This window comes from Ambystoma mexicanum, chromosome 8, assembly GCF_040938575.1.
Source record: "Ambystoma mexicanum isolate Mex_15411 chromosome 8, UKY_AmexF1_1, whole genome shotgun sequence".
NCBI lineage: Eukaryota > Metazoa > Chordata > Amphibia > Caudata > Ambystomatidae > Ambystoma > Ambystoma mexicanum.
In genome coordinates this window covers 77133542-77157178 of record NC_090929.1, presented here as the reverse complement: position 1 = coordinate 77157178, position 23637 = coordinate 77133542, and the positions used below count along the sequence as shown (strand labels likewise).

The window sequence follows — 23637 nt, the reverse complement described above, 5'->3', positions numbered from 1 at the left end:
AGAACTCTGGCCCAAGGTACCCTTTTGAAGAGGCATGTTAAAGAACTCCAGGTTCAAACCAGAAACACAAGTGTCTCAACAACAAACCGGTGGAGGAATCTAACCTGTTAGGTAAAGCTGTAGATGAGGCCCTAGAAACTGCGAAAAACGAACATGAGACTTTGAAATCTTTAAACCAGATCACTCAAAGGCCCTTTCAAAAGCGAGGTGGGAGTTCTCGCTGCTCCTTTCGCGGACAATCCTACTCACGTTCACCACACAACTAATACGTAATGTGTAACACATGGTCCATTGCCTCAAACCAGTATCAGTCTAGAGGACAGCACCGTGGCAAGGGAAGGGGGTCGAAGTACCACCCCTATAGGCTCCCCGGCCTCCAATCAGAAATGACTTGCAGATCCGGGTCCCCTCCCATGCGTCTCCGGTCGGGGGACGGATAACGTCATTCTTCCACGCATAGGATGGAATTACTAAAGACCAGTGGGTGCTCAAGACCGTCGCCCATGGTTATTGTATAGAGTTCATCCGACCACCTCGATACCAACCACCGAAGTCCAGGCGTTTGTCATCAGAACATCTCAAGATCCTACTGCAAGAGGTCGAGATCCTGCAGGCAAAGGGTGCAATCAAAGTCGTCCCCGTTCTACAGGTAAACAAGAGTATTTAGTTGATGTACTACTTTGTACCGAAAAAGGATCTCACCATGCGCCCTGTGCTAGACTTGCACCCAGTGAACAAATTTGTCAAACCACAAAAATTTCATATAAGGCTGCTAGAGGTAATCCCTAGAACACAGGGGTATTACATGGCGACATTGGACATGAAAGATGCATACTTTCATATTTCAATGTTGCCAGCGCACAGAAAATGCATGAAGTTCATGCTAGAGGACAAGCACTAAGGTCCTTCCCTTCGGCATTGCCTCAGCCCCAAGGATATTTACGAAGGCGCTGGCAGTAGCGGCAGCTCACCTGCACAGGCAATCATCCCAGTTAATCCTTACCTCGACGACTGCCTCATAACGGGATTCCTATGGAAGATGCCTTTCAAACACACAGGAGACGATAGATCTTCTCTTCAGTCTGGGATTCTCAATAAACTAGATGATGTCCAGCCTAGACCCCAGCCTGGTCAAACAATTTCTGAGGGCTCTGATTCAGACAGAAGACTGCCTTTCCCTCCCCGCCAACGAAAAGGTTCAAAACATGTTTCAGATCCCTCACTATGTTGCCAGTCAAGAGGTGTTAGGAATGATGGTCTCCTACATTTATCTAGTCCCACATGCACGTTTGTGCATGCACCCTATGCAAGAGTGGCTCAACAGCCAATGGTGTCAGGCCAGCAGACAGTGGGACGATCTAGTGGTTGTCTCAGCAGCCCTCGTTCTCTCTCTGCAGTGGTGGCCACGGGAGATCCTCTTGAAGGGGAACACTTTCACCACTGCCGCAGTAGAAGCCACTCTCTCACTACGGACGCATCTCTCGCGGGCCAGGGGAGGGCTCACCTCCTTCAGCAGACGGTGCACAGCGTTTTGTCCCCAGCAGCAGCATCCAACCACATAAGCCTGTTGGAACTGTTGGCATTGTTCAAAGCCCTGAAGGGATTTCAGGCAGTTGCAGGGGAAGACAGTACTAGTCCTCACAGACAGTAACACGGTCAGGTATTACCTCAACAAGCAAGGGGGCACTCTCCAGGGTTATCCAAACTGTCCCAGAACATATGGAAGAGGGCGCTCAAACACAAGATGTTCCTCCTGTCAACATGTTCATGGGGAACTCAATCTTCGGGCGGACATGCTCAGCAGAGACTTCCCGCTACCCACAGAGTACGAATGGCGACTACACGAAGACAGTCTCCAACGTTTTTGCAGAATTGGGCTTTCCAGAGATCGACTTGTTAGCATCTTTGGAGAACTCACAATGCCCAGATTACGCCTCCAGGTTCCCTCAGAACTGGTCCAAGGGGCACGGTTTATGTATAACATGGTCAGGGAAGGGTGTTTACGCTCCATCCCCCAGACTTCCCTACTCAATAAGATGGTGTACAAGATTCACCAGGAACCAGTCACTATATTGGTGGCCCAGATGTGGGCCCGCCAACCCTGGTTCTCCCATCTGATGGAGATGTCAATCGCCCCAACAAGTAAACTACCTTTCCCATACAACATGCTGTCACAGGGCAAGGGGGAAACACTTCATCCATGCCTGCAAACTCTCAACTTAGTGGCCTGGCTCCTGAGGTCCTAGAGTTCGGGCACCTCCAACTTACTCAGAGATGCATGGACATACCTAGAGGAGCAAGACAGCCTAACACCAGACATTGCTATTCCAATAAATGGAAACGCTTTGTCATCTGGTGCAATTCCAAGAGCATCAATCTCATATACTGCTCTTACTCGTATTGCGCTATACCTGACCCACCTACTAGACTCGGGTCTGGTTTTTAATTCCCTGAAGGTCCACTTAGCTGCTCTTTCAGCCTATACCACGTCCCAGCGTAAGGTGTTGTGGTGGAAGATCCTAGTGATTAAAGCTTTCATGGAAGGGGTTATAAGAATTCATCCTCCTATTTAAAACCTGGCTCCCGGAAGGGACCTAAATGTGGTAACCAAACTTATGGGATATCCCTTTGAACCTATGCAAAAGGCAAGCCTCAAAGCACTCGCTTACAAGACTGCCTTCCTAGTGGCAGTCACTTCAATAAGGAGAGTTGAACTACAGGCCCTTTCAATTCTAGACCCTTGTGTCACAATTCACAGATAAGGTGATTTCTCTGCACTAACCTACGGTTTGCACCCAAATTCATTTAAAAGTACCATGTGAGCCAGTCTATAGAACTACCCACATTCTTCCAGAACCCCACCAACGTGGCAGAAAGCTTTCACACACTGGATGTGCGCAGGGCAGTCATGTATCTGGAAAGAACTAAGCCAATTAGGAAAACAAACCAGTTTTTCGTTTCCGTGGCAGCTGGTAGAGAAGGAGACCCTGTCTCTAAATCAGCCGTCTCAAGGTGGATTGTCAATTGCCTCACACTCTGCTACACTCTTGCCAAGAGAGATCTGCCTTTCAAGCCTAGAGCACACTACTCGGGGCACTGGGGCTTCCATAGCATTCATTGCAAATGTTCCCCTCAAATCCATTTGCAAGACGGCAACCTGGAGTTCTGTACACACTTTTACAAAACACTGTTGCCTAGACACTCACTCTAGGGCTGATTCTCAGGTGGGACGAGCAGTACTAAGACATCTTTACACTACTGTTACTTCTCGCATCCCACCACCAACTCAGAGTACTGCTCGCTAGTCTATGCACAGCATGCGATTCTAAGCATATTCACAAGCATCAGAGGACATGCATTACTTACCGTAATAGCATTTCTGATGATTGTATCTGCTTAGATTCACATGCGCCCACCCTTCCTCCCCGCTTGGATGGAAGGAACATAGACATCTTACTACTCATCTCTCTCTGTTCTCACTCACGATTGTCATAAGGCTCCCTCTCGGCAGAAAAAATACAATCAGAGGGACTTCGACGCGTGAGGGATTTTGGGTACACTACACGTAACGTTAGGGATAGTGTTACAGGCACACCCTTGTCGACGTACCCTTTCAATCCTCGAAAGACAAGATGCAATACTCCGCGATTACCACTAGATGTCGGACTACATGCACAGCATGTGAATCTAAGCAGATACTCATCAGAAATGCTATTACGTTAAGTAATGCGTGTCATACTTCTCTAACTGGATTTATTGGAGTACTTTGTGCATCTTATTGTAGCCCTAGACCACTCGCACCCCTCCCGAGTCGCCTTACATCTTTGCTACACTAAACTGGCTTGGCTTTGGCTAAACCACAGTGTCTTTCCTGTTCACCCTAACAGGTTGGCCTCTCAGAATCCACTCCATAGTTGATTCTGAAGATCCATCTCAACATATGACCCATTTGAAAGTTACTTAAATGTTATTATTAGGCAGGACATCTTTGTTTTATAGTCTTGTAGCTTGATATGCGTAGTGTTACCACAATCTCCTTGATGTGAACAGGCGGAATAAGGAAGACGCTGCTGTTGAGAGCTTGTAAGTGGTTCGGCTGCTGGCTCCATGGTAAGCAGAGATGTTTGTTGGTACGCCATGCAGGGAGCCAGCTCGGGCAGATCAGACTTGACTGGGTCGTGTGCGATTATTAGACTATCGGTGTGTTCTATCGGCGGTCCAGCAGGTATTTAGGTATACCGATGTGAAAAGCCTTGATGTAGTCCAGCCGTGCCTTTTCAGAAATATACTCCATGGGTCTTGGGTGGGATTCAGCTGGAGGATGCTTTGGTGGTGTTCCTTAATTGGGAGGTCAGGAAAGATGGCTTTTTAAAATCCTCCTACAAAACATTGAGTTGAGCACACTTTCAGATGGCAGATGAGTTTGTTCAAACAAACCAAATGCAGCCTTTTTAATTTTTTCATGCAAACAGTTGCTTCTGGTTGTTTATGCATGTTGGAATTCTACTTTGCAGAAGGACCAGCTGAGGCTCCAGGATGCTGACATCCAGTGTTTGAAAGGAAGTCTTCACATGGAGCAGACTCGATACCAGCAGCTTGAGGAGGAGAGACATTCTGCGGTCACCCAGCTTCAAATTCAAGTGCGGCAGCTGCAGTGGGACAGAGACCAGTTTTACAACCTGACCCAAGAGCTTGAGGTTTGTGACTAATTCCTCTATTCCAAGCCCTAAATTATTGGCACACGGATGTCTGATGCCATCAGACGAGGGATTTGCAGGCACCTGATGCAGATATCTCCTATTTCTTCTGATGTCTTTCTCTACCTCGTTCCCTACCTATTGATAATAAAGCAGGTCTGCGAACTCTGCCCCAGAAGTGCCTTTCATAAAAAATAAATAAAAATAAAAAAACTGGAAAGTATCTGTTGTTCCTCTGCACACCAGGCACATGCAGTCAGTCCAAAACGTGCTCATTGTATTTACCTAACATCCTTGTGGAGGCCCTGCTTTCTTTGTATCTTGTTCTGTTTTGTGGGTGCTGTTTAACAGCTGTTTACTTACTTGTTTAACGAGATGCATTTGTACCAGATTGTCTAATAGCTTGGCTTTGTCAGACTGTTTTCTTTGAACTTTGCTGAGCCAGTCTGCCTTAGGCCTGGGTGGGAACGCCCATCTGGACGGGTCTTGCATCCAGATGGTCGTAACCTTTGACATTTTCTATCCTCTGAGCTTGGCACTAACATTGGGACTTCCCTTTTAGTTAGGCCTTTCATTTCAATGCTAGTAAATGTACTGTAAACTCTGACCTTTATTTTGTGCCAATGTGTATATTTCCACATAAATTGTGACTAGAAAGTGTTGTCGCTGAGCTGTGCTTTTAGTATTGGAAGGTTTGGCTAATGTTTATGGTTCCATCCTCTGCGTGGCCTTTATTGTACTGGGTATTAATGTTAATAAGTGTCTAGGAGGTTTAAATGGATGGGGAATTGTGGATTAGGCCTTGGATTGTAAATCTGTTTTTCCTCGGGATAGTTTCCCTTTTTCAATCTCATACCATGCATTGTGTTGGGTGCCGACCACCACGTCTAGGGGTGGGATGTGACTGTAGGACACTGCACTTAGTTGTGCGAGCTACTGGGTACTTAACTACTTGTTAGGCAGGATGGTATCCTGGTTCACCCCAGCCCTCTTTTATGTTGGGTGCTTGCCCTTGGCAAATGACCATCATATAGGCTTTGGGGTTATAGTCCTTGTATAGGCATTACAATTTTTATAATATACTGTTATCTTTTTAATACTGTGCATTAATGTTTAAAGTACTTAATTGAACTGACCTTTTTATGTCACTTTATGAAAAAATATTTTTCAGTGTGGTGTATTTTCTAGATTTGTGTATGAACCTATTATACATAGAGGTGGGGCCTAATGGCCCCACCTGAGAGTTAAACCTTGTTGCTCTGACTACACTAGACCTTTCTGAGAGGTTTGGTTTCCCTTTCTTGTCATGCATTCCAGCCTTTTCCCACTATGGTTTGTTGTAGCATCCTCCACAGCATGTGGTACAAAAACTGACTAAACAGTGACCCACAGCCAGTCTGATTCGGGTGGTAAAAGGGTGGTGGTGGGAGATTCAAGATGGCCACCATGTAGAGGCAGCGCGCTCCTCTTATTTCCGTCCAAGCGGGAACATCTAAAGGTGACAAAAGCAGCCAAAAGGACTCCAACTTGAAGAAATCTGTGTAGGAGGTTGGATCCTAGGAAAGGTATCGAGAATTGTGCAAGTGACTCCAACTGTGGTGCAGATTGGAGGGGGCGACGACTCTGCAGTCACTGCGTAGCAAGGAGACCCGAGGCTTTGGGCGCTCGTAGCTGGAGGGGAAGGCCCGGACTGTAGTGAATGAGCCACCCGCTTGCGGCGTCGGGTTCTGCTTTCAGCGCGGCGCTGCAGAGTCCTGTGGGGGAAGAGCACTGCTGGAGCGCTGAGAGAAACTGAAGTCTTGATGTCCGAGGAGGAGCGTGGCTTGGCGGGACTTCGGCCGCACTACGCCGGGTGAGAATTCAGCATAACTAAAGCGGGCAGGACCGGAGTCTTCGTCCTCTGTGTACCGAGATTAAAGCTGGGCAAACGTACCAAGGTACCGAACCCTGGGGAGACGGAGCAGCCAGTGAACACATAATAAATCAATCCAGAAGGGGAGGCGGGAGAGACGGTTTGACTGGCCCTGAATGAACACTTAAGCTACAGGGTGCTCCTTGGCAGATAGACTGCGCGGGAAGTGTAAGGGAGGCACAGCCCAGGTGCTTGCGTCTTGGGGGGAGAACCCAGCGGTGTGGACCCCCCGGGAAGCGACAAAGGGACTTCCTCCAACAAGTCTGTAGTGGTGAAACCTGACCGGCTGGATGCACATGAATAAGGGCAACCACAGACATTAGCCCCCCGCACAAGAATAAAAGCGAGCCCCAGAATCTTGAGGCTGAAGGAGCGTATAACCTTATCCAAGCGTAGCAGAGAACACAGGAGTTGCTGAACTGTCAGATTAATAGCGTTGTGAAGATCTGGACCCGACAAACCCACCCTAGGTGAGGTGATAGCACCGCACCCTCACTCTGGATTGCGGCGCTGGGGGAGAACACTCCTGGCCAAGACTTATGTGCGTGTTGGGAACTGCTTGTGGCGGCGAGGAAGGGGAAAACGCACGCATCGGAACGTCCCAGCCCAGAGAAGAACCAACTCATTGGGCATTCAATCACAGCCTAGAGTGAGAAGCACCCCCCCTTCCCCACCCACCACCCCCCCCCTATCCCGAGAAGGGGAACCTGGAGGAACAGAACCTGGGGAACTGATAGACACTGCTAATACTGACTGGCTAAGGGGGCTCCAATTTCCCTGTCCCATCGTAATCATGAGTACGCCTGATCGCAGAGATTGGAATCAGTACGAATGCAGTAGCTAGCTTAGACTGGAAAATTCTGATGCCATGTGTAAAAGCCAGAAGTGTTTCAAGGAAAGCCAAAGGGGCACACTTGCGCCCAGAGAGCCAAATTGAGGAGTGCTGGAAAGGCAAACAGTCAGAGGGAAACACGTCGGCTGCGACTCGACAGGACAACACAGGGAAGCCCTGAGACGCCAGCTACCATGGCCTCAGATGAGGAAGAATTGCTGACTTGCTTGAAAGGAATGGAAATGAGAATGACGAGCACGTTCCAACTCCAAATGGGTCAACTGAAAGATGAACTGAAAATGGCCTTAGATGACATCAGGAAAGAAGTGAACAAACTGGGGGAGAGAGTCGATGTGGAAAATGGTCTCTCCAGCGTGGCATAGGACGTCAAGCAGAATATCGTCCTGTTGGAACAGGTGGCCAGGGCGACAACTAACCTGGAACTGCAAGACAAAGACTTAAACCGGTCTTGTAGGTCAAACTGTTTTTTTTTTTAGGTTTCATTGTATTACAATATTTACAAAAGGTTTCGAGGTGCGTGCCACCTGCATAAGCACTCTCAGGTAAGAACCACTTCCACCGTTTTGAGCTTCTTTCGTCTATACGCTCCAAGTGGGAATTCTTCATCCAAGTCCAAGTTTCCCTATAAAGATTGCCACTGCCAGTGTCCATTTTGTTTTTTTGCCACCCATAAGCTGTGTCCACCATTGTTCCTCATCCTGCATGGCTGCGTTTTTCAGTATTTTCATTAGATGGGTCTCTTATTCCTTGTGTGTCCGGATATGTAAGTGTTACACAGAATCCTGTGCAGTTCCCTTAGGGAACACTGCAAAAAGATTAAGACTACAGGAGTAAGCAGTAGTTTCCCAATTGGTAGCAGTCTGCACCACCCAGATTTACCTGGTAGCTGTGGCTGAGCAGTCAGACTTCCTTCAAGAGTAGGGCAGTATATAGAGTATACACCATAGGGCTACAAACACAGTAGAGCAAACAAACACTGACCAGAGCTTTGTAAATAAAGTACATAATTATTTCTAAAACTCAAGTTAGGCAATACACTAGCACTCTAAATCAAAAGCAAGTTAAAACACAGTCAGGTAAAGTATACACACCTCCCTTGATAACTATTAGACAGTTAGAGTTAAAACACCACTATTTGTTAAAACAGATGTGAGCGCGTAACCTAGATGGCACTCCAATAGTTAAGTTAAAGGGAGAGAAAAAGGCAGAGCATAAAAATAACAGTTCCCAACACTTTTAGAAGTTCAAAGCAAGGGAATAAAGGCAGTATACACTGTGGAGCCAAAGTTCATAGGCCAGGCCCACTTTAAATGGAGCAAAGCGAAATGTGCCCAAGATATCACAGTTTAAAATGCACTAAAAGTCTTTGCAGAATGTTCAAAAGAGGTTGGGGTGATTCAAAAAGTAAAGTTAGATGGTCTCGGGCCAACCCAGTTGGAAAGCCAAGTATTTAAGGGTCACCTTTAGCAATCCGTAGAAAGGGAGGCCAGGCAGAACACAGTACCTTAAAGAGAGAGGAAGCGCCAGCGGTGGCAGTTGTTCCTGGCAGTGGTTGCAGTTTGTTGTTTCGACCAGGGGTAGAGAGGATCTCGTCGAGGAGGAAACTTGGAGTCCATGCACTGCACAGGAATGAAACCAGCCGCGGAGTTCGTCGGTTAAAAGGTGCGTTCCTTTTATTCGCGGTCAAAGTGGTGAAGCTTGACTATCCGGCCGCCGGGGTGCTTGGCACGGGCGATTCAACCAAGAGAAGTCTTTGGAAGGCGAAAGGGGCGAACTGGTTGATCCCACCAGCTCAAGGGAAGAAGACTCGTCCAGCAGAAGATCATCTCTTGTTGTTGGGAAAGTGGTGAGTTTGTTGCAGCAGGGCTCCACCAGTGGTGTCGTCGTTGCAGATGGCTCAGCTTCTTCCCTCTTCGGATTCTTAGGTCCTGTGGCGACTTCTGAAGTTCCAGTTCCAAAGGCCCTGCTTTTATGCAGAAAACCCCCATTCAACAGCCTAGCTGTCACTCATTCATGCTAAGTGGTGAGCCAGGCGGCTCACCACCGGGCCAATCAGAATAGAGTGCGACTTGGGTTACTAAGGCAACGCAGTCCAGGGTGCCAATTCCCCTCCCCACACATCCTGTGGAACCCAGAGTGGCACCATTTGGAGGGCTTCTGTGGAGAAGCCCGCAAAAAAGTAGAACAAAGGACTCGACCCTGGTTAGATTTACAGAGACGGTCACGAACACCATTTTAGAAAAGAGTTCTGGCAAAAAGACCCAACCGTTGATTTAATATTAAATAAACCAGCGGTATCTTTAACATTGAACCAAAACGTGGTGCGTTTAAAATCAATGGGAAAAATCCCATAGGAAATATTCCGGTGGAATATTTTGCGTGGTAACCACTGCCACCAGCCAGAAACTCGACAAGGGGGGGACTGGACAGTGCTCCCTTGGAAACAGACCCAGGGGCAATCGAATTAACCCCTTCCAGTACTTCCACACTAAGATGGTTTGTACTGGTTCTGTTCACAATTTTGGACTAGTAAAGTCAATGGTGACTTTACATGCCCTGGGAGACAGTAGTCAGTCCCAGGGTATGGAGTCTGTTTGGGGGTCACTATGACACCCCTGTGTTACTGCACTGAGGGTGCTGTGTAACACACATAAAAAATAGATGATACCGTATGGAGTAAAAGAGCCCATAAGCAGACAAAGAGTTAAAGACATACCTCAAATCATGCCTAAGAGTGGGAGGAAAAGAGTCTCACTCTTAGCAGGAGAAAAAAACAAAGCCCAAAAATCCAGCAAAACTGCTGGGGGACTCACTAGGTTTGGGAAATTAGCCTTATAAGAGAATTCTCCCTAACAGTAAGCAGTAAGTGTCTTGCTGTCTCTGCCGCTTTTATCTCACAAAAGTGACATTTGTTGGAATTCCCCTCTTCTCTTGTTGCCCTTATTTTGTTTGTTTTCGTCAAGTTTATCCTGGCTCTCATAGTGCGGCTGAGCTTTTGGTCTGAAAGCTTTTTCAGATAATCTTTCACCTCGTTGGTTTTCATCGGGATGGTTGGATAGATTTTTGCAGCCTTGTACCTTGAGGCCTCCTCTTGTGTTTTTATCCAGTCTAGTTCCATCAGTTTCTTTGCAACCTTAACCGGGTTCCTTATGAGGATATCTTCAGACTGTGCTGCTACTTCCAACAGGATGCTGTTCTCCACCGCCCAGGTTGCAAGCATTGTGTTCTTGCCTCCGTCCAGTTCTTTTTTTTAGGATTTCGAAGATCCTAGGGCTGTTTGCCATGCTGTTTCTTGCCACCGTGCCTTTCAAGGAAGTTGAGCACACCTCTCTTCTGATTAGAGCTACCTTGACTGATTGTGGGAGGCCCAGCACACGTCTCCAGAATAGACCACCTAGTTTATCCCAAATTTTTTTTAGGCAGGTGAGGCATGGCTTCAGTCCCATATGTCACACTGGGGATGACTTTTGCTTTAAAGAATTTTATTGCCGGAATCGGGGAGAATCGTCCCTACTTCCTATCCACCATCTTGGCCTGTTGTGCCAGAGCTTTCATTTTCCCTCAGAGTCTCGTGCATGGGTACTTCGGTGATGCTGTTACTCATTGTCACACCCAGGTATTTAAAACATTTTACTGTTTCGAGTTTTTCATCCTCGACGTACCATTTTCCCTTTCCTGTTGTTCTGGATGGTTTTTCAAACATTATTTTGGTTTTTCCCTGTTCAGTTCCAAATTGTTTATCTTTAGGTATTCCAATAGGCTTTCCAGTTGTCTTTGTAGGCCCACTTCAGTTTTGTCTAGTAATGTCAGCATGTAGGATCCGTGGCAACTTCGATTAACCTATTGTCGGGGGGAAGCTTCTGATGTTTTTAGCCCAATCCTGAAGGTCTGTGGTGTAGGCGTTATAGAGGGTCACTGTTTCACTCCCCGAGACGTTCTAATTTCTTTTGATAGGTCACCGGCCCCGTTCAGTCTAACACTCATCGTTGTGCCTTCATACAGAGCTTTGATCGGCTCCAGCAGGTTTTCCGGACCTTCTTTTTCTTGAAGTTTAAACCAGAGGCGATTCCTGTTAACACGGTTGAACGCTTGTGTGAGGTCAACAACGCCATGAAGACTCTCAGGCTGCCTTGCTGTATTTTGACTTTCAGGCTGCTCAACAGTAGGATGTTTGCCGCCGTTCCTATGTTTTTGACAAAACCCGTCTGACAATGGTCGATGCAGTCGGAGTCTCTTAGCCAGCTCTGTAGGCCCTCCAAAACACAAGATCCAAATAACTTTCCAATAACGTAACAAAGCACTATTGGTCTTCAGTGCTTGGTGTCATCTTTAGCTCCTTTTTTAAAGATTGGCACATTCTCCAGCATTGGATCTTCTCCAGCATGGGGTCTGGCATGGATTCACATGCTCATGAATATTCCCCGTCGTCAGGCTGGGAATCCTCGGTAAAGGAAAATCAGTATCAGTTTCGTTTCTGATCTGTCTTTCGTAGTAGTAACCAATCGCTGATCTCTGCGTCATACTGACCACAGCCAATGACTGCAATCTCCCTAAGCCCCGCCTCTGGCAGCCATCTTCAGATTTTTACTGCACGTTCAAGTGTTGGGATCCTCGTGCTATTGCTCTCAAGCTTTAGTGCTTTTTTCGCGCTTTTTCTTAGGAAAATTTTCTCTTTTCGGTCAAAAGAGCCTCAAGCTCCACCGTTTCTTTATCCGATCAACGGGGACCCGTGTCGGATTCTTCTACGCCCCTCAAGGGTGAAGATTTCGTCGAGCCACGCTTTTGGAGGACTCCAGAAGTTTCTCAGGCCCATCTCGATCATGGCCCAGGAGAAGGGAAGCTCGACGCCCAGAAAGCTGTTCAGGGTCTGCCCTGGATGCCAGCTTCAGAATGTCTTTAAGGAGGATGAACACTCCCTTTGCCTCTACTGCCTGCATGAGGACAAGACGCACGTGGAGAAGGACTGTGCGTTTTGCGGCAATATGTCGGAGCGGACCATGAAGGACCGCCATCTGCGTCTCGCCAACTAGCTGGAAGGGAAGAGCCCGTCAGGCGAGAAGAAGAAGAAGAAGTCTGAGCGGTTTTCTAAGACCTTTGAGGGCGCCCCGGCGACGGGGGTCCAACAGAAGGCCAAGCACCGCGAGTCCGCTGGCACCGGGAGCGCCAAACGGTCGGGCTCTACGGGCGCCAGGCAGGGCGCATCCTCGCCGGCGCCATCAACCATGAGCCAACGCTTTGGCTCGGGTAAGAGGAAGGCCGAGCACCCGGCGAAGCTCCTGGAGAGCCCCCGGTCGAGCTCGAAGGCCCCATCGGAGGGGGAGCGAGGCGGTGACCCTCCCCCCCAAGGAGAAGGCGGTGAGCGCACCTAAGGTGGTGAAAGCCTTAATCCATCCGGCCAAGGCCTCTATCGAGACAGTCGCGGCAGCCCTGGCTCAGCCTGTGGAGGCTACACCAGTAGTGGCGACCTCGGGGCCCAGAGTCTCCCTGCCACCGCGCAGGGAGTCCTCTTTCATGCCCATCGACAGGACCCCCGTGAAAACTCCGACGGAGAAGAAAAAGGGGGGGCAGGCAGGAGGTCGTCGTGGATTCGGCCTCAACCTCTGAGGAGGAGCTGATCGAAGTCTTAAGCCACGGCGTTGGCGTGGAAGAAGACCAGCCCGTCGGGAGGGACCCCGACGTAGGAGACGACGAGAACATCGAGGGTGCCGACGGGGCTCCTGACCGCCCGTCGGACTCCCCTCAACCAGTGCCGCAAGACAACTCGGCGGCCATTTTATTGGCTATACAGTCCTTATGCTCGGAGATAAGGACGAGATTGCCGTTACCACCAACGGAGGAACCTCTCCCGACGGGGGACCCGGAGCCAGGCCCTTTTGGGAGCCCTCCTCCTAAGAGAAGGATTCATCCTCCACCTCCTTTTCAACCATCGCGCCCTGCTCAGCCCTCCTCCCCATCCACAACCCGTGGGGATGATACGGGGACTGACACGGCCGCGACGGGCACAGACTAGGTTTACGACGAGGATCTCCCACCGTCCCCTCCTCCCCGGGCTTCCCCGCCCGACGAGATTGGATCGTTTCATGCCATGATCGCCAGGGCATCCAAGCTTTTCCAGCTCTGCCTGGAAGAGAAGGAAGGTTTCCTTTATCAACGGCGCGAGACCAAGAGGAAGACGGTCCTCGCTGTACCTCTACTGGACGACATCTGGGATGAGGGTCTCGCCCTCCTCAAGAACCCATCCACGACGCCTGCGAGAAGGGATCGGTACGAGAAGAAGTACCGGGTCCCAGACGCGGCCCCCTTGTGCCTTCGGGCACAGCCGAACCCGGACTCGGTCGCCTCCACGGCGGCCAGGAAGAAAGCGGGGGCGGCCTCGGCCTCTACGTCAACCTCCCCGCCTGACTGCGAGGGAAAGAAATTGGACACAATGGGACGCAGAGTCATCTCATCAGCAGCGACGACGATTAAGGCTGCTAACGCCTTGGCTATCGTGGCCCGCTACGACAGGGAGTTGTGGTACAAAATCGCCCCCCTGCTGGATTTCTTACCAGACAAGAGGGCGGAGGCCCTAGAGATCTTGCAGGAAGGAGAAGTGGCGTCGGACCACGCCATTACGATAGCGAAGGACATCGCTGACACTGGATTTCGCCAGTTGGGCAACGGCGTGTGCCTTAGACGGCGTGGATGGCTCAAGGTAACTGACTTCCGTCAGGACGTGCAGACCAGAGTCTTGGACATGCCGTTCGATGGGAGCAACCTGTTTGGGAAAACAGTGGACGATTCCCTACAAGCCATCAAGACGGACACGGAGACGGCCCGGGCTCTTGGTGTTCTCCAGCAACGACGGCCGCCCTTTCGGAGCGGCGGAGGCAAGCAGGGTGCCTCCAAAGGCTCCGGCGGCGGATTTTCCACCTATCGTCAAGCGGCCCGTTCGTCGTCACAGGAAGCCTACAGGGGACGAGGCAAGTCGGGCGGACCCCGCCGTCGTCGCCAAGGAGGACAAGGTGGCAAAGCCTCGTCGAAGCAGGACTGAACCGGCGTAGGGTCGGGCCCCCACCAAAGCACCCCGGTGGGAGGCCGGCTGGCGAACTTCATCAGCGTGTGGGAGTCTATCTCCACCGACCGTTGGGTGCTGGACGCCCTTGCCCAGGGACACGCGCTAGAGTTTCTAAAGAAGTGCCCGCGCGTCCCCCCATGGCAAGGAAGGAACATCACGTCCCTCAACTTCTCTTGGAGGTAAAGGCGATGCTCAAGAAAGGTGCCATCGAGCTCGTCCCAAAGAGGCTTCGGGGTTCCGGAGTTTACTCAAGATACTTCCTCATGAAGAAGGGAGGATGGCGTCCCATCCTGGACCTACGACTGAACAAATTCATCAAGGCACAGAAGTTCCGGATGGTCACCCTCCAGCACGTCCTGGGTCAACTGGAGGAGGGCGATTTCCTGTCGTTGTTGGATTTGGAGGATGCCTACTTCCATATCCCCATCCTAAAGGGACACCGAAAGTTTCTCAGATTCGTGGTCCAAGGGCGTCACTACCAGTTCAGAGTCCTTCCCTTCGGATTGAGGTTGGCAGCCAGGGTGTTCACCAAGTGCCTCGCACCGGTGGCAGCGCGGTTGCGCCTGGAGGGGATCCACGTCTACCCCTACCTGGACGACTGGCTCATCCGAGCAAAGACAAAGGAGTTCGCCGCGGAGCACACGGCGAGGACCGTCCAACTACTCACGGACCTGGGATTCTCCATAAAATACGCCAAGTCCCACCTGGTGCCCGCGCAAGACGCACTGTTTCTGGGAGGGAAACTCGACACAGTGGCGCTTCTGGCCTCTCCGTCGGAGGAAAGGACGAGGGCCATCTTGGGCAAGGTGCAGCGGATGCTGGTTGCGGACGCGGCCAGGGTGAGGTCCATCAAATCCCTCCTCGGAATGATGTCTTCTTGCATTTATCTCATCCGCCTGTGCAGGCTTCGGATGCGCCCGTTGCAGGAGTTCCTGGACGCTCGCTGGATCCAGACGACGGGCAGCTTCGAGGACAGGATCACACTCGACGAGAGCTTCCGACGAGCGATCCGGTGGTGGGGCACCCGCGCGCATCTGACGGCAGAAAGGGACTTCCAGACCCCGGGCCACCAGAAGACAGTGACCCCGGATGCCTCCCTGGAAGGGTGGGGGGCGCACACCGAAAATCTGCACGCGAGGGGCCTTTGGCTGCCGACGGAGAAGTCCATCCATATCAACGTCTTGGAACTCCGTGCAGTGTTTTGGGCCCTCGGGTCCTTTCTTCCGTCCCTCAAGGGCAAGGTGGTGAGGATCTTCACCGACAACACCACCACCATGTTCAGGAAGCAGGGCGGTACCAGATCCCCAGCCCTGTCCAAGGAGGCTCAGGATCTGTGGCAGTGGGCTGTCGCCGAAGGGATGTTTCTGGTGCCGTTTCATCTGGCAGGGATAAAAAAAAAACACCAGCGCTGACTCGCGCAGCAGAGAGCTGCGCTCGTGCCACGAGTGGGAACTACGACAGGATCTAGTGGACCGCCTCTTCCGACGGTGGGGCACACCCCCAGATCGATCTGTTTGCGACGGCGACGAACTCCAAGTGCCGGAGGTTCGCCAGCAGGTTTCCCCAGCCGAGGAGCATGGGCGATGCTTTCTCGTTCCCCTGGGAGGGCCTGTTCCTATATGCGTTCCCTCCATTGCTGCTGCTGATCCGGCTCATCAACCAGCTCGAGAGGTCACGGTGCAGGATGATCCTCGTCGCACCTGCGTGGCCGAGGCAGATATGGTTCCCGGACCTTCTGGACTTGTCAGCGTCCCTGTCAATCAAGCTGCCAGTGGATGCGGATCTTCTCTCCAGGGAAGGAGGCGCCATCCTCCAATACGACCCGAAGTCGCTGAACTTGCAGGCCTGGCTCCTGCAGCATTAGAGTTTGGAGGTTACGACATACCGGCCGACTGCAGAGAGGTTCTTGCAAAGGCCAGGGCGTCCTCAACTCTTAAATGCTACGGACACAAATGGAAGAGGTTCTGTCTGGTGCCACGCACAGAAGATTAACCCTCTACGGATTACGGCTCCTCAAGTACTGCTGTACCTGCTGACGCTGGCCAAGGCTGGACTGGCGCACGCTTCCATCAAGATTCATCTTGCTGCGATCTCCCGATACACCAGAACCACGGGACGGACGTCTTTGTGGTCTCATCGTCTGGTGAAAGAATTCATGAAGGGACTGTTCAGATCGTTCCCGCCGGTGAAGGCACCAGCCGCGGCGTGGGAGCTCAACGTGGTGCTGACCAAGCTCATGGGACCTCCATTCGAGCCTCTGCACTCAGCTCCGTTGAAGTTCTTGTCGTGGAAAACAGCGTTTCTTGTGGCCATCACCTCCGCACGACGGGTGGGAGAGATCCAGGCCCTTTCCTGCAAGCCCCCGTACTTGACTTTTCACGACACGAGGGTAGTGCTCAGGACGCACCCCTCCTTCATGCCCAAGGTGCCATGGGACTTCCACCTCAACGAACCCTTGGTGTTGCCTGTTTTCTTCCCGTCGCCTTCGTCGCTGGCTGAAAGGACTTTGCACTCGCTGGATGTGGCTAGAGCGCTGAAGTTCTACGTGGACAGCACAAAGAGTTTTCAGAAGACATCACAACTTTTTGTGAACTTTGGACCTTCACAATCAGGGGATGGCTCTCTCGAAGGATTCCATTTCCAGATGGCTCTCCGGCTGTATCATGTACGGTTATCGGTTGGCAAACCGACCGCTGCCTGGCCGTCCGAGAGCCCATTCCACCAGAGCGATCGCAGCCACCATGGCGTTCCTATCTGGTGTGCCCTTGCTGGACATCTGCAGGGCTGCTACGTGGAGGTCGACGCACACCTTCACTAAATTCTACTGCGTCGATCGGGATTCCAGGGAGGAGGCCAGGGTCGGCCAAGCAGTGCTGCGCAACCTGTTCGCCTAAGGTGAGCCTGGTGAGGAGGTAAGAATTGCTTAATGTTGAGTTTTGGATTTAATGCTTAATGTTGAGCCTTTGCCACCTCCCGTGGTTGTGCATGTGTGTACTGCTATGTATTCTTTTATTCATGAGCATGTGAATCCATGCCAGACCCCATGCTGGAGAAGGAACAAGTTACTTACCTGTAACTGTTGTTCTCCAGCATGGGTCTGGCATGGATTCACATGCGAACCCTCCCGCCTACCCCTCTGCGGCTCTTCACTTGGTCATACTGCCACTTCATGTGCTACCAAATCTGAAGATGGCTTCCAGAGGCGGGGCTTAGGGAGATGGCAGTCATTGGCTGTGGTCAGTATGACGCAGAGATCAGTGATTGGTTACTACTACGAAAGACAGATCAGAAACGAAACTGATACTGATTTTTCTTTACCGAGGATTCCCAGCCTGACGACGGGGAATATTCATGAGCATGTGAATCCATGCCAGACCCATGCTGGAGAACAACAGTTACAGGTAAGTAACTTGTTCCTTTCATGGATTCACATGCTTAGAATATTCCCCGTCGTCAGGCTGGGAATCCTCGGTAAGTTATATAGACATTTTCCATAGGGAAAAATTCAGACACTTTTGTGTCCTATCCATGTCGTTTTGGGCCGCGCATGCCAGCGCTACTAGGACGTAGGGGTATACATAGCTGCGCCCCCGCGGCTCCCTCAGATTTCAACCGTCTTCCAAAGTGGTGGGATTGCCTCGCCTATCTACTATTTGGTTAGGCTGTTCTTCTGCGACTGTTTGTTCTTTTCAAGAGAATGTCTGGAAAGGCGTTGTTTCGTCCGTGTGCTACGTGCGGCCTTAAGAAGGTGTACGAGGGGGATGGTCATATGGACTGCATTTACTGCCTTCATCCTCACCACACGGCGGACACTTGTGAAATCTGTCAGGGTTTCTCCCAGAAAACCCTCAAAGATTGGAAAAGATGCCTGGTCGATTGGCTCAACGACGGAGCGGGTGCGTACCCGGCATCGGAGGTGGGCTCCACGGCCTCAAAAAGTAAGTTGGAACCCCCGACGAAGAAGGCACGTGCTGCCGAGAAACTAACCTCGGAGTCGGCCGAAAGGCGACCCTCGGAGAAACATTCGGAGAAACATTCGGAGAAACATTCGAAAGCCTCCTCATCTTCACACAAGGCTCCGTCTTCTTCCTCCTCATCTAAAAAGGAGAGAAAAGAATCATCTAAATCCTCCTCAGGAGACAGTCATAAGTCTACCTTGAGTCGAGAGGCCGCGGCCAGTAAGTCGGCCCCAAAAGCGGCAGGAACACCTCAAGGCCCTGCGCCATTGGCTTCGCCGACGGCCCGCTCGTCGACGCCTGTGTCATCGGCGGCTCCTCCCGCATGTCAGACTGCGGCGGTAGGAAACATATCGTCGACGGTGGTCCCGTCGATGGGATGGCAGCCGGAGGTCTTCGATCCCGTCCCGCCAGAGGCCCTGCTTCAACCACAGGCGACTTTCTCCATCTCGTCGGCTGAAGAGGAACGCGACACGGTCGCGCACCCAACCGATTTGGGTCTGCAACCGACCAGCGAAATGTCGCTCTTGGGTGTGGGTTCCATCCCTACTACCTCGTCATTACTGAACCCCCAGGCGGTTCTGTCCTTGGAGGTGCTAAATACGCTACAGAAACTGTTACAGCGTTTGGACACACAAATACCCCAGCCTGGGGCCCCGACATGGATACAGTCTACGCCATTCGTCGACGGGCCAGGCTCCTCGCTCGGCGACCAGGATTACGGCCGCTTCCCATGCGCCGGAAGATTGTCCTACCCTGCAAGAAGGAGAACTACAGGACTCTGACCGTAAGGGATCAGGTTCAGACATCTCACTATCCCCCTCAAGGGACCCAACTTGGGACTCTGAAGCAGAGGTGGAAGCTCCGAGAAGTCCGGCACATCCATCGCCGCCTGACGATGTGGGTGCATTCCATGCCGTGATGAGTAAGGCGTGTTCGGAGTTTGGCCTAGTTCCTGAAGAGGAGAAAAAGGATTGTTTTCTTTTTGATCATATGGGCAAGAGAAGGAAATCCATATTCGCCATCCCGATTTTGGATCGTGTCTGGCAAGAAGGCCTGAAGACCATGCGGCACCCGTTCTCTGAACTGGCAGTGAAAGGTCGTTTGGAGAAGAAGTTCAAGCTCTGGAATCGACTCCCAAGTGCCTGACGTCTCAACCTTCGCCGGAGTCGGTGGTATCGGCGGCGGCGAGAAAGGCCAGGTCTCAACATAAATGCACGACCCCTCCAGACAACGAGTCCAGGAGACAGGACGCTTTCGGCAAGAAGGTGCTGTCCGTCGGCACGACTACGGTAAAAGCAGCCAACTCCTTGGCGATTATGTCTAGGTATGACAGGGAAATGTGGCACCGACTGGCTCCTTTCTTGGAGCATTTGCCCGAGGAACATAAAAAGTCTGCAATGTTGCTAGTGCGGGAAGGAGAGGAGGCCTCCAACCATGCTATAAATATTGCTGTCGACCTGGCCGAGTCCGGTTTTAAGCAAATCAATAATGGCGTAGTTCTACGTAGACGAGCCTGGCTCAAGTGCACTACGTTCAGACCGGAGGTGCAATATAAAGTCTTGGATATGCCGTGTGAAGGGGAACAACTGTTGGGTGAAAAAGTTGATGAAGCCTTGAAGGGCATGAAAGAGGATACCGACACGGCACGGTCACTCGGAGCCCTGCAGAGTGGTAGGAATTTTCGTTCCTTTCGTCCTTTCAGAGGGGCCTCTGGTAACTCCCGGTTTGGGTCATCTAGAGACCGAGGTTTCAGCAGACCCTCCTACTCGTCCCAAGGCTACAGGCGTGCGGCCCAATCCTCACGTAGAGGAAGAGATTACCAAACCTCCAGACGACAGAGTGCCTACCCTTCATCGACGAAAGATAAACAAACCAAGAACCAACAATGACACGCTTCAGGGCGTCCTGGGGAGTCGAGTGTCTCGTCACATCGACGAGTGGGAGCGCATAACAGACCGATGGGTTTTAGACACGATTCATCTGGGCCACTCTACAGTTCAAGGGCAAGCCACCACACATTCCGCCGGTGTTCTCGGCCCAGCCCCACCTTCAAGTACTGCTACAGGAGGTGGCGCTTATGCTGCAGAAAGGGGCAATAGAACTGGTCCCGGTGGCAGAAAAAGGACAGGGAGTGTACTCCCGGTACTTTGTCGTCAAGAAACCAAATGGAATATGGCGTCCCATTCTGGATCTACGAGCGCTCAACAAACTGCTCAAGAATTTAAAATTCAAAATGCTGACGCTTCAGGAGGTGATCCGATCGATACAACTCGGAGATTTTGTCGTCACTAGACCTTCAGGACGCATACTTCCATATCCCGATGCGTCGACGGCACAAAAGATTTCTGCGGTTCGTCGTCGGACGAACCCACTATCAGTTCAAGGTCCTCCCGTTCGGCCTAAAATCGTCCCTCAGGACCTTCACCAAATGTCTGGCTCCAGTAGCAGCCTGGCTCAGAAAGGAAGGTCACCATGTGTACCCTTATTTAGACGATTGGCTAGTGAGGGGGCTGTCTCCAGAAAGGGCGCAAGAAAGCCTAGATGCCACCCTGGCCCTCCTGCAACGTTTGGGCTTCGCAGTGAACTTCGACAAGTCCTCGTTAAAGCCTTCAAGGACCTTAGTCTTTTTGGGAGCAGAGTTCCACACACAGTCGGGACTGGTGAAGCCATCCCCCGAAAGGATTCACACACTGCAACAAAAGGCATCGGAATGGGAGATCGACACCTAAGTGTCGGTACGAAGGTACATGTCCCTGCTGGGGACCATGTCGTCCTGCATACCCTTGATAAACAATTGTCGCCTCTTCATGAGGCCTCTTCAAGAATTCTTGGCGGATCGATGGACACAGACTCGAGGACGATGGTCGGACAAGTTGACCATCAACGGCCAGCTCGTGCAGGCGCTTCAATGGTGGAGAATCTCCATACACCTAACAAAGGGAATGCCCTTACTGGAGCCTGCGTTCCAGAAGACAGTGGTTACGGATGCTTCTCTAACTGGGTGGGGAGCTCATCTGGACTCCTTACAGGTTCAGGGTCGTTGGTCATCGGAAGAGTCCTCCCTCCATATCAACCTGCTAGAGTTGAGGGCGGTGCGTTGGGCCCTGAAATCTTTTCTGCCACAGATAAAGGGCTCAGTGGTGAGAATAATGACAGACAACACGACAACCATGTTTGATCTACGGAAGCAGGGAGGAACTCGCTCCAGGAGCCGGTCGACGGAAGCCCAGGAGATCTGGCATTGGGCCCTACAACACGACATACATCTGTTGGCGTTCCACTTACCAGTAGTAAAAAATGTGCAAGCAGACGCTCTCAGCATAGAGATGAATTGTCTACAAGAATGGGAACTGAACGATCAGCAACTTCACAGGATCTTCGCGGAATGGGGTCATCCGGCCCTCGATCTCTTTGCGACAAGAGACGACAAGAAATGCTCCCAGTACGCGAGCAGGTGGCCACAACTAGGCCCGCTAGGGGACGCGTTCTCCTTCCCGTGGACGGGCAAGTTTCTGTATGCCTTCCCCCCCATTCCCTCTCATCCGTCGGACTCTGCAATGGATCCACAGATATCCTTGTCGGGTGATCCTGGTGGCCCCGTATTGGGCCAGACAAGTGTGGTTCTCCGATCTACTTCACCTCTCAGCGGCAGAACCAATGAGGTTCCAGAAGATCCCCAACCTTCTGTCTCAGGAGAAAGGGACCGTTTGGCATCACGACCCGGACAGCCTCAGTCTGGTGGCCTGGCTCCTGATTTCGCCGAGTTTGGCGCGTTAGCGATTCCAGCGGATTGCCGTCCTATTTTGCAAGCCGCAAGGGCACCTTCCACGAACGCTTCATACACATACAAATGGATAAGGTTCTGCATATGGTGCTCAGGTCAACCAGGTCTGGTCCCGCGGGCGATCACACCGGAACAACTCCTACCATACTTGCTGCTCCTGGCAAATAACGGGTTATCTGTTTCATCCATAAAGGTGCATCTAGCTGCCATCTCGAGATTTACTTGGAAGAGTTTGATTTATTTATATAGCGCTTTATACCACTCCACTGTTCAGTGACCGCCTATTTAAACACTTCCTTAAAGGGTTGTTTAGAACCTTTCCTCCCAGGAAGTAGTTTCCTCCTATTTGGAGTCTGAACTTGGTCCTGGCAGCCCTGATGAAACCCCCCTTTGAACCAATGTCATCGACATCATTAGAATTCTTGTCTTGGATATTGGCTTTCCTGGTGGCCATTACTTCTGTTCGTCGCCTGTCGGAAATACAAGCTCTAGTGATCGACCTTCCGTATTTGAGGTTTTTCAGTAATATAGTGCTGGCCACTAACCCGCATTTCATACCTAAAGTGCCTTCCGTGTTCCATAAACATGCTGCTATAGTGTTGCCTACATTCTTTCCAACACCGTCTTCAGTAGCAGAGAAGACTCTCCATACATTGGACCTGAAAAGAGCTTTGAAATTTTACCTCCATCGCACTCAAAGCTTCAGAGACACGAGACAACTCTTCGTAGCTTATGGCCCTGCGGCTAGGGGTAAAGCGATTTCAAAACAAGGACTATCCAGATGGGTGTCTTCGGCCATTTCTTATTGTCATTCCAAGGCCGGAAAGCCGCTAGAAAAGCATCCAAGGGCCCATTCAACGAGATCTACATCGTCGTCGACGGCTTTGTGGTCCGGAATTCCGCTGGGGGACATCTGCCAGGCGGCTTCCTGGTCGGTACCACACACGTTTACCCGGTATTACTGTCTCGCACAGCAACATGCTGAAGATACACAGATGGGGCGGGCAGTACTACGTCATCTGTTCCAATAATGTAAGCCCCAAGTGGGTTGCATCCTTCTTCAACTATGCTTTAAAGTGTTGTCTTTTACAGTTAACATGCTATAATGTAATGTGTTGCCATAGTAAGTGAGCACTGTGCTTGTTGTAATGTTGGTTTGCATACACACCTCCAATGTTGGGGGGGATACTGCTATACAATCTATTCTAAGCATTTGAATCCATGAAAGATCCAATGCTGGAGAAGGGAATAGTTTCTTACCTGTAACTCCATTTCTCCAGCATTGGTATCTTTCATGGATTCACATGCGCCCGCCGGCCTCCCCTGAGCATGCAAACCAGAGATCCCCCCCTAACTACTTTGGGGGCTGAATCTG

General features: G+C 51.1%; 1 protein-coding gene across 2 annotated transcripts in view; it reads left to right on the top strand.

Moving 5' to 3' along the window:
- TSC1 (TSC complex subunit 1) overlaps window positions 1–23637 on the top strand; it is a 684759-nt gene that overhangs the window by 579958 nt on the left and 81164 nt on the right. For both annotated transcript variants that reach the window (XM_069609318.1, XM_069609319.1), the window contains exon 17: window positions 4515–4697. In XM_069609318.1, the coding sequence (XP_069465419.1) occupies window positions 4515–4697 (183 nt within the window). The remainder of the gene's footprint in view (window positions 1–4514; window positions 4698–23637) is intronic.